Source organism: Propithecus coquereli, unplaced genomic scaffold (genome assembly GCF_000956105.1).
Source record: "Propithecus coquereli isolate 6110/MARCELLA unplaced genomic scaffold, Pcoq_1.0 Scaffold172, whole genome shotgun sequence".
In the NCBI taxonomy this organism is placed as follows: domain Eukaryota; kingdom Metazoa; phylum Chordata; class Mammalia; order Primates; family Indriidae; genus Propithecus; species Propithecus coquereli.
This window is the reverse complement of record NW_012141858.1, coordinates 4,225,397-4,237,410: the sequence shown is the minus strand read 5'-3', so window position 1 is coordinate 4,237,410 and position 12,014 is coordinate 4,225,397. Positions and strand designations below refer to the sequence as shown.

At 38.7% G+C, this 12,014-nt stretch overlaps 1 protein-coding gene across 1 annotated transcript in view; it reads right to left on the bottom strand.

Moving 5' to 3' along the window:
• Positions 1–12,014, bottom strand: part of KCNMB4 (potassium channel subfamily M regulatory beta subunit 4) — a 57,076-nt gene that overhangs the window by 22,340 nt on the left and 22,722 nt on the right. Inside the window, exon 2 of the mRNA XM_012642028.1 lies at positions 7,239–7,366. Within this exon, the coding sequence (XP_012497482.1) occupies positions 7,239–7,366 (128 nt within the window). The remainder of the gene's footprint in view (positions 1–7,238; positions 7,367–12,014) is intronic.

Here is a 12,014-nt window from a genome sequence, read left to right as displayed (position 1 = left end):
CGTGAGCCACCGCGCCCGGCCTCCACTGCAGGTTCTATTCCCAACTATAGCTTGCTTCACTAGGCTTAAACGTAGAAAGCTAAAACTCCAATAATCTTTGTCTCAGATTTTTAAAACAGAATCCTTTTCTTGAAAATGGGAACTTCTTGGTAACTATTCTCCCTAATTTCCTGCATTTGAGTGAAATCTAAAGGTTACTTTAAATATAAAGTTCATCTTATCAAGAGCATCTGGGAGTCCATACAGTAAGTCTATTTTTATTTCGTATTCAGCAGTAGTAAAAAGTGTATGAAGAGTAGATGGCACCAAGGAGCTGCCATTTTTCACACCTCCAAACAGCACTCCTGTTTCCTCTCACATATGTCAGGGTAAAGGAGCCAAACTCCAAACTCCTGCTTTCCCAGAGTCGCTTAAAAATCATGTCTTGGGAGCTGCTGGGCTGTGACAGACCACCCCCGCTTCTATCCACACCCCAGCAGTCTGGGGATGAGACCGTGAGATGATGAAACAGGAATGTGTATCCATCCTGGAGAAGTATGATGGGCTTAAATTTACTGTATGAAATTAACACAATTGGTATAGGTGACACAGTAAGAAATCTGTATCTGGTCTCTGCTCCAGTTCCTGGCACAGTTCGAGAACCCTTGTCATTTCCTGAGTAGAGGTTAGAGGGGTACCTTCTGTTATTCACAGTAAGCCCTTTGAACCATACTGGAGTTTATGTTAATGAGGTGACCCTTGGTGGTGGTGGGGGCCTGGCTGCCAGAGGAATCAACCACTATTGGAAGGTTGGAACTTTCGGTACCACCCCCTGACACAATCGACAATGGCCCATGATTTAATTAACCATGCTCTGTAATGGAACCTCTATATAAACCCTAACAACCTCAGAGCTTCTGGGTTGGTACACACATGAAGGTGCCAGGAGGGTGGTATGCCTGGAGAGGGCGCCCTGTTCATTGCATCTCTTCCATTTGGCTGTTCCTGAGTTTTGCCCTTTATAATAATAACTGGTAACAGTAAGTAAAGTGCTTCTCTGAGTTCTGTGAGCCATTCTAGTAAATTATTGGACTCAAGGAGGGGGTTGTGGGAAGCCCTGACTTACAGCAGGTTGGTCAGAAGTACAGGTAGAAACCTGGAACATGTGACTGGCATCTAATGAGGGGGAGTCTTATGGGACTGAGCTCTTTAACTTGTGGGATCTGATGCCATTTCCAGGGAGACAGAGTCAGAACTGAATGGAATTGTAGGATACCAGCTGGTGTCCAAAGAGAATTGAACTGCTTGGTGTGGAAAAACTCCTCACATTTGGTGTCTGAAGTGTTGTGAGAGTATAGAAAAAATAGTCTTCTTAGTACATAATATAGGTTTAGCTCTTTTCAGATAGTCCTCACTATTCCAGAAGAACAGTCCTTGATTGGGGATATTCAGAATTCATGTCCTAACAGAAGGCAACCCAGTCTGGGGGAGGAAGCAGCCTTTACAATACACAGTATCGAGAGGGGAGTAAGGGGATGTTTATTAAGAAAATCACCAGCAAGTCAGGACAAGCAGGTGGTTGTGGGTGCCTTGTTTGCATCCCACTGCAAGCTCAAGCTCACACACCTTCTGGAATAACATCCTGCTCCAGGGCAGGAAGCTTCAAGGAAGCATCTCATTCAGACAGTGGTGGGCTCAGTATCAAACTGTCTTGACTGCTGGTGCCTATTCCCTGTTACTGGGCTCCCACCTCATAGAAAAAAAAAATCTCCCTACTTCTTAAACTTTTTTTTCATCCTATCTCATTTTCTTCAGGGCATGGAATATATGTACCTTATTTACTATATATATTCAACTCATGCCTCTGTATTCATTCCTGCTTCCTTCTCAGTTACTCACCTCCTCGCCAAACCTTTTTCCAATCATGGAAAACTTATTTTATTTTATTGTGGTAAGAATACTTAACATGAGATATACCCTCTTCAGTTTTTAAGTGTATAATACACTGCTCTTGAATATAAGTACAATGTTGTACAGACCTCTAGAGCTTATTCATCTCACCGAAAACTTTACACCATTGATAACTCCCCATTTCCCCCTCCCTCCAGTCCCTGGCAACCACCACCATTCTGCATTTTGAGTCTATAAATTCGACTATTTTAGTTACCTCATAGAAGTAGAATCATACAGTATTTTCCTTTCTGTGACTGGCTTATTTCATTTTGTAAAATGTCCTTCACATTTATTCATGTTGTCATGTATTGCAGAATTTCCTTCTTTTTAAAGGCTGAATAGTACTCCACTGTATGTATATATTACATTTTCTTTATCCATTCATCTGTTAATGGACATTTAGATTATTTCCACATCTCAGCTATGAATAGTGCTGCAGTGAACATAGTACTGGTAATATCTGTTTGAGATCCTGATTTCCAGTCTTTTAGATAAATACTCAGAAGAGGGATTGCTGGACTTTATGGTAGATCTACCTTTAAGTATTTTGAGGAACCTCCATACTGTCTTCCTGTAGCAGCTGCACCATTTTGCATTCCCAACAATAATGTGCCAGGGTTCTAATTTCTCCACATCCTTACCAACACTGTTGTCTTTTGCTTTTTTTTGATAATAGCCATCATGACAGGTGTGAGGTGGTATCTCATTGTGGTTTTGATTCTCATTTCTCTGATGATTAATGATGTTGAGCAATATTTCATATACCTATTGATCATTTATATACCTATTTTAGAGAAATATCTATTCAAGTCCTTAGCTCATTTTTTAATCATGTTTTTAGTTTCTTTTTTACTATAGAGTTGTAGGAATTCCTTCTATTTTTTGGAGATTAACCCCTTATCAGATATATGGTTTGCAAATATTTTCTCCCATTCTGTAGGTTGCCTTTTTCTCTTTGATGAGTGTTTTCTTTGCTGTACAAAGCTTTTTAGTTTGATGTAGTCCATGGAAAACTTCTTGAACAAGTAATCTGCACTATCAAAGCCTTCACATTCTCACCTCAGCCTAGTATAAAATTATTTCTAACCCTGTACTCTAAGATTGTATCTAAATTGTTTTCACAATGATCACTACAGACTACTAATTGCCAAAACCAATGACTTCTCAGCATCCTTCTTGATCACCTCCTTCTCCTTAAAATACTCTTTCTTTCATTTCTTCTTCTTTTTTCACGTTGGATCACTTATACCAAAAACAAAAATAAACTCTCTCCTTTCAAGACACCATACACACACACAAATATATATATTTTCTTTTTTTACTTTTCTCACACTCTCTGTCCACTCTTCCTTTATCTCCTTCTGCCTATAACTTAAATGTAGATGATCCTAAGATTCTGTCGACATTTCCCTTTTCACTCTGTGTTCCCAGTATGCATTCTTTCTCTTTGCTTCAACTACAGCTCATGTGCGAATGATTCCCAGATCTGTATAACACTGCTTCTGAACTAAAATGTGTTTCTTGCTCTTTCAAAGCATGTTCTGGATATCTTATGAGTTCACCACACGCAGAGCTAGAGCTATACTATCCTTTCCTCACACTGAGTCACATTTGACACCTTTCTTTTCCTCATCACTCACATTGTCATTAAGTTCTGTTGATTCTAACTCTAAAATGTCTTTCTGACATAATCCCTGTTAGCTACTTCCACTACCACCACTCTCATTCAAGCCCTCAAAGTTCTTTGTCAGGACCAGCACATGGCTAATAGAAGGGGCTTTGGGAATCAAACTAACTGGATTCCAGTTTTTTCACTTAACAGCTGTGTGCGTTGGGCAAGTTAATGAACTTTAAGACTCAGTTTCCTCATCTGTTAAATGAGGCTAGTATTTATAGCTATTGTAAGAAATTTGGTGATCTAAATAAAATGTCATTCACAATGGCTGGCACATAGTAGACACTCAAAAATGTTATCTTTTTACTCAGTACTCTCCTTCCTGCCTGCCTTTAACCCATCTTTCCCATCCAATACACATTCAACAATCACACCATTTTCTTTCTAAATCATAAGATCTACTCATGTCAATCTTCATTAAAAAAAACATTTCATAAATTTTTATGGCCTATATGCCAAAGACAATCTCCTAAGTATGGCATTAATGACTCTTTAGAAATCTAATCCCAAGCTACCTTTCCAGCTTACAAACTTCGCACTTCTTGTTATATACCAAAGGGGCTTTACATCACCAAGCCTTAGTTTCTTTACCATAGCCACCCCATTTGCAAGATCTTCCCTCTTTTATTTCCAGCTAAGGAAATCATACATATATTTGCACATGAATCTGTTTTCACCAGTAAATCCTACTTCCTTAGAAGCAAGGAATGCTCCTTATTAATTTGGCACATTGGACTCATTTATTTATTCACTCACCAAATATTTATTAACTGAGAACCAGGCATTGTGCTAGGTGCTAGGGATACAAAGAAGGCTGGCCCACACCTTAACAAAGCGTACAGTCTGGTTAGGAAAACGGGCACACAAACAACTTCAGTAACATGTGCTAGGTGAGAGGGTACAGCAGTGGCTCTAGATTCCGGTTATACATTAGAATCCCTAGGATTGACTTTTTTAAATGTTAATTAATGCCTGGGTTCAACTAACAGAGATTCAAATTGAATTGGTCTCTGGTACATTTTTTTTTAAAGCTCCTCTGGTATAGTTATGTGAAGCCACTGCAGCAAGCCTCTGGGATAGAGGTACAAACAGAAGACTTTGGCACATGGGGGACACATCTTGTTGCTGAGACTTCTGGTTGTTCCACAACATCCTGTCCCTTTTTTCTTCTTCCTTCCCATATCTACTCAAGGTGTACACCCCTACTCCACATGACTTAGGAGACACTGTCCTAGCCCTAACTCGGGGCTAGGTTCTGATTGTTCTTTCTGGTGATCAGTTTAGGTGTAGGCAAAGGAACTCATTCTGAACAAGGATATATAAGGGGAGGTTGCCTGTGGAAAGTTGAGAAAAGGCTTCCTAATCCCAAGAAAAATACATCAGGAAAAATGGGCTCTTTCTGCCTTTGGACACTGCTGGCCTGATTGTGACATCTGGAACTAAAACAACCATATATAACTGTGAAAAGAGCCACCTTGAGGCAGAACTGAGATCTGGAAACGAGCTGGGTTCTTGTAGACACTATTAAGTCATTGCATCAAACAACCCTGATGTCAGTCCACCTGTGGACCTGATGTATGAGTCAGAACTCTGTCTATCCGTAGCAGATGGCATCCCACCTGCTATATAACTAAATCAAATTTGGAGATCAAGGAAAGCAGTCCAGAGAGGGTGATATCTGAGGAAGAGTCTTCAGCAAGGCAGTCAAGAAGCAGAAGCAAATAAAAAGGCATCGATATAAAAGTACATGATATTCTGGGAACTACACATAGTTCAGATTGACCACTGCAAAGAGTATAAGCAGGGAGATGAGGCTGGGGAGGTGGGAGTCTAGGGCAAGATCTTGAAGAGTCTTGCTTGTATGCTGTGGTAGATCACATATGGCCACAAATCCTTTGTAGCTCCTTCTATCAAGAGGCGGAGTCTATTTGAGCACCCCATGATTCTGGCTGGCTTTGTGACTTGCTTTGACCAATAGAACATGTCAGAAATGATATTATTTGAATTCCAGAGCTGAAGGCTGCCTCACCTGAAATACTGCTCTGAGTTGCCATGTTGTTAGCAAGGTGATCTAGCCTACTGAAGGTGACAGACCAAGTGGACAGCCAGCACTGACCGCTGGGCATGTGAGTGGGAAGGCCATCCGGGACCACACAGCAATTTCAGCTACTAATGTGACTGCAAAGGAGCCCAGCCAACCCACAGAATCATAAGAAATAACACACCATTGTTGTAGTAAGTCACTAGATTTAGGGTGGTTTGTTATGTAGCAATAGGTACCTGACACATAGGCCATGCAGAGATGTCAAGACTTTATTCTGAAAACTATGAGGTAGACTCATGTGTCAGAAAGATCCCTTGGCAGCACCATGCAGAGTGGCCTGGAGTGGCCCAGGGTGGAGGGGGAATGACACTTTAGAAGACTACTGTGTTACTGGAGCTAAGAATCTGGATCTCAACTAAGATAGCGGCCACAGAAGAGTCATGACAGAGGTACAATCGACATTATGGTGAATACAAGTAAAACAACATAAAGGGGAAAAATGAATTAAGAGTTACTCAAAGCTTTCTGGATTGGGTAAATGAGTGAATGACAGTACCATTCGCTAAGAGGGAGATTATGGGGAGAAGAGAAGGTTTGAACTAACTTGTGGTACAGCCAAGTGAAAATGTACAGCAAGGAATTTTGAATACTCCATAAATGTTTGATGAATAAATTAATGATTAATCTCGGTGGGTACCAAAATGTTCTAGTTTAAGAAACCATCTTTATGTGGTTTATATGGTATAATGAGTATTCTCTAAGTCAAGTTTTAATGGTGTGAACTCATTTTATTGACACTTCATCAGAACAGAAAGGAAAAGGAAAGATAAGATTTGATGCAGCTTTGTTACATGGGTATATTACAAAAAAAAAAAAAGATTTGATGCAGTTCAAAATGCTGACAAATCGGCCAGGCATGGTGGCTCATGCCTGTAATCCTAGCTCTCTGGGAGGCCGAGGCAGGCAGATTGTTTGAGCTCAGGAGTTTGAGACCAGCCTGAGCAAGAGCGAGACGCCGTCTCTACTAAAATTAGAAAGAAATTAATTGGACAACTAAAAATATATAGAAAAAATTAGCCGGGCATGGTGGTGCATGCCTGTAGTCCCAACTACTCGGGAGGCTGAGGCAGGAGGATCGCTTGAGCCCAGGAGTTTGAGGTTGCTGTGAGCTAGGATGATGCCACGGCACTCTAGCCCGGGCAACACAGTGAGACTCGTCTCAAAAAAAAAAAAAAAAAAAAAAATGCTGACAAATCTGCACAAATCTGTTTAGCTTATATGCATTAATCTGTAACTCTTAGGGAACACTATTAGTCTACGATGTTCTTACCCAAAGGCACTATCATTTCTTAGTATATCTGGAGAGTAAACTCTATGACACAATTTTTTTTTTTTACTATCCTGCAGATGCTTTATGTTTCCCAACCTATAGAGCAAGAAGGGGTTTCCCCAACTACATGCTAGAAAGAGTTGACATTATTTCCATGCTGTATATTTTGTCAAATGGGCATAATCTATGATATATCAATGTAATAAATTACAGAGGCTACAAATAATTTCAATATGTACATGTAAATATTGACTCACCTTTGATATTGATTAAAATAGCATGTAAATGGCTGGGAACCAATTTCATCTTTCCAGTACTGTTGCCAATTCATGACACTTTCCAAGTTCTTCTGATTTTCTCTCTTACAGGGAGGGATATAGGAGCACTAACAAAAAAGAAAACAGAAAGGAAACTTAGAATATTGAAATCTAGTACTTTTTAATAGAGAAATGGCATTATGCAGAGAGTAAATCTAATTTAGACCTACCGATTTTCAAATACAGCCAAATTGAATTTGCTAAACTATATCTCAAATTTCCAATTTGGCACAATGACAGAAAATACTCCAATAACAAAATACAGCAAAAAAAAGTAATCTTCAGTCATTAGAGTATAAGGATATTTTATAAACAAATAGTTACAATCTAACAGCAAATTAAAAGCATAATGTACTCCCTCTTTTGGGAGACATGCCAAAAAAAATTTGGGGGAGGCAAAAAAAAGTTAATTTTTATTCCCAATTCCCATCTACGAACCTTGATATTTTCCTCTTCTACTTTTAACTAACAAATCAAACACACAGCTCTTCTCAGGATACTGCTCTCAACCACTGAAACTCAAGTTTTCTTTCCTTACATTCTCTTGGACAAGGAAAGTGGTGGAAAATTTCCTTTCAATACATAATCAATGCATTTTGCTAACTGATGCCCTTTCCTAGCCATGCCTCTGACAAAGTAGTTCTCTTAAAGGGACTCCATTACTCTAAGCAATATAGATTCAGCAGAATCGGAAAATTGCTCTTAACTCCAGATGTTAAAATCAACCCTTAGCATTCTAATCCATTTTCTCCAATTCAGTCTTTTATGATGACGACAAAGATGATTCCAGCTTACATTTATTGAGTGTTTACAATATGGCAGACACTGTAATAAATGCTTCACAGGACTTAACTTGTGTACTTTTTACAACAACCCTATAACGATCTCTATTTTACAGAAGAAGAAATTGCGTTTTCATCAGCTCTACAACTCGAACAAGATCATAGAGACTTTTATCGCATTCTACTCTCAAATGTTTCACCGTGTCTGATATTAAAGAGCAGGAAAATGAATATTTGTTGTTTTTTTTTTAATTTTTTAAGACAGAGTCTCACTCTGTTGCCCTGGCTAGAGTGAGTGCCGTGGCATCAGCCTAGCTCACAGCAACCTCAAACGCCTGGGCTCAAGCGATCCTCCTGCCTCAGCCTCCCAAGTAGCTGGGACTACAGGCATGCGCCACCATGCCCGGCTAATTTTTTCTATATATTTTTAGTTGTCCAATTAATTTCTTTCTATTTTTAGTAGAGACGGGGTCTCGCTCTTGCTCAGACTGGTCTTGAACTCCTGAGCTCAAATGATCCGCCCGCCTCAGCCTCCCAGAGTGCTAGGATTACAGGCGTGAGCCACTGCGCCTGGCCCGAATATTTGTTTTATAGTATAATTTAAGTCACACTGTTTAATTTATAGCATATAATGTTTCAACACCTTCCCATTTTCTGGTAAAATTCAAACTCTTTAGCATTATGTGCAAAGCTCTTTGTGATATGATCCCTGCCTGCTCTCACCTTCACTTTAACCTGGGATGCAGCCGTATAAAAGCACTTGCTCCCCTAATCTGCCATGTGCTGTCACACCTACCTGCTTGGCACAGGCTATTCTCGCTCCTTTTAATGCCTTTTGCTCCTTAACCTCCTTCTTGGAAGATTCAAGTCTGGCGTTACCTATTTGCGGGGAGCCTTCTCTTTCTTCCTCCACAGTTTGGTGCCCCTCATTTGTGCTGCTATAGCAATCGCACTGTGTGGTATCACAGCTGGAATCACACAGTATCAGACTTGTCCGTTTTATGTTAGCCTCCCCAGTTGACGAGTGAGTTGAGAAGAAGGACTAGTATTCTTCCTTTTCTCTATCTTCACACTTAGAACCATGTCTGGTAACAGTGAAGTTTCAAAAATGTTGGCTGAGTTACTTAATAATACATATTTAGGTATATTTTTATTCAAGATGATGAAGTTATTTTCATAGTGTTTAAACATTTTAAAAATATATAAACACATTTTAAATTTTAGTAAATTTGGTTATTTTCTATCACATATAACAAATTCACATTATATGAATATTAATGATGGAATCACTGCATATTTATCCTCTGCACATATCCACTTCTATTAATAACAGTAATATAAAGCTAAAAATTTCTGTGAAATTTGGGATTCTGAGTTCTTCCAAAGCAACAGTTGGACTTAGAGGCAATGGAGACCATCAGATAGAGCTCCAGTCCTATTATTCACTGGGTGTTTGGCCTTGGGTAAATTACTTCCCTTTTCTGGACTTCATTTTTTCTCATTCTGCAAAATCTCCAAAATTTCTAGCTCTACATTTCTATGATTCTATTCTTGGAGGTACACCAAGAAAGAACCCAGCAGAAGGCAGGACCACAAACATTGTTGCAGTATTTTTCCCAGAAGAGATCCTGCCCACTGGAGAGATGGCTGGGAACCCTGACTAAGCCAGTATTCCAGCCAGCAAATAGGAGGAGTGTGGTAGGTCCTTCCTTAGAGGCCTGTACTTCATATTAGAAAAATGTTCATATGGGGACCATGATTTTCCTATTGCTTACTTCCAGTAATGTGTTGGATATTTTCTTTCCTTCTATTGGAATATTTTTTTCTATACCACGGTCAATTCGTTTATAAAGTGAGAGGTGGTGACAATTTATTATGCTCTTTCTAGGAAGGAGCAATTTCCAGATTTGGAGGTTGGAGGTAGAAGCTGTGAAGTGTGAAAGCTTAAAAATTCATTAGAGCCATTTTTGCAATGGGTATGCTTGACAGAAGAGGCATACTAAACATTTTAGGAAGTAACAATTAACAACCAGATGTAATTAAAGCAGATTTTAAATTTTGCAATTTAACTCAGTTTGAATTCTTTATTATCCATTTTTTTTGGTGGGGGAGGATGGGTTTAAAAGACATGTCTCTACCAAATGACAACTCTAAGATGTGACCAGGAGAATCATACTTACATGCTTCTGAAAAAGTCAGACAAAAACTTTCCTGAATGTGTAAAGATTCGTATTAGGTATGTTGAGGTTTCATGTGGGATTTAAAAAAAATGTTTCTTGTCTTTTGGAAACTTTGAGGTTGTATGGATGGATTTTGGAAGCAAAGTACTTATTTACACTGGGGAAAATAACCTGAGATCAAAATTTAAGTATTCTTTTCATGGACTGCATTCTTTCCAAAGAGTATCATAGATTAAATAATCTATGCTTAGAATACTCTAGAAACTTTTGAAAAAGAACATTGCCTTGAAAAGAAAATGTTTAAAAGGCTAAATTGTATGTTCTTAAAAGTCATTATGGCTCATTTTCTTAAATCTTGGTTCTCCAGTTAATTTTTTAAAAAATTTCTATGAAGCCTAACTCAAGATCCTCCTTAGATTCCTTCTCAATTCTACTGAGTAGATCATTGTAGAGCGTCAGAATTTTAAAATAAGTTAGAAATGAAGATTCATAGCAGTGTTCTAGAAAGAAAACCAGGGAATTCAGTCATAAAATCTCCTTTTCTTTGTAGGTTGTTCAAGTCCGATTGTTTTCCAGGCTTCCTAACAGTTCCATCATGAATCTCTCTCCTGCAGGGGCCACAAATAACAACATACACCATATCATCGTCATCATGGCTAACATTTATTGAATATATGTCAAGCATCTCATTAATCCAAATGAGAAAATATTATAATCACTCCCATTTTTCCATGAGGAAATTGAGGGATAGTGGGGTTTAAGAAAACGTTCCCAATGTCACAATGGCAAATGGAAAAACTGGGATTCAGACTGCACAGTGTTCTTAACCACTGCTCCACACTGCCTCCCATGTCTCTATCTTTATAGCTTCCTAGTTTTTACTCTTTGGAGCTTTCTGATGTGGGGCAAAGAGATGCCCTTCTCTCTGCATCCTTCTCTTGGAGAGGTTTTTATTGGAATTGGTGTAGTCCTTCTGAGAAATGACAGGCTGAGGCAGTCCTTTGTTTTCCCGGTACATGATCAGAGAAATGCATTGTAAGTCTTTGCTTGTTCCCTCCTGTCTCAATTTGGCTTCAGGGTTGGTTTCTGGTGCCATGGATGAAATTTCACTTAGACACAATGCCTTTGGTCATGGAAGACAATAAGCACTTCCTTGGAGAAATGTCTTCGTACAGTTCTGACCTATTTTGTTTTTCATTTACAAAGGAAGCATTTCCCAACAACTTCTAATATCATTATCACCCAAATAACCTTCACTAGAGTCTGTGTTGTTTGCTGCTTGAACTTGAATAAAATCACTTTCTTTAAAGTCAGGAGTAAAGAGGAATGTGATAAAATATATTTGATTAATGCCTACTTACCTTTTAGAAAAATATTTTTTGACTTTGCATTCATGAACAAAGTTGATGGAATTGAGTGAGCTATTCTGAATAAAATGTAAAGTCTTCCAGTGAGTTTATTAAGACACTATTATCATTTGACGTGGAATGTTTGATTACGTGCATATTATTAGTTTTCCATTATCTTATTTTAGGGTTTATCAAGATTTATAATAGCATTCTTTTTCAGCCTACCACAATGGATTTATATTTTAAGAGAATCCTGCTTGAGTAGGTTCTTTGTGATAAGTGTCTTGAGAGGATTGCATTTCAATCATTTGGGCAGAGTAGGCAGAATTAACTTCTTTCTTTACTGAGTCGTTTAAAAAATTATTGCATAAAACATGTGGTCTATTTAGCTAAATATTGGAGACT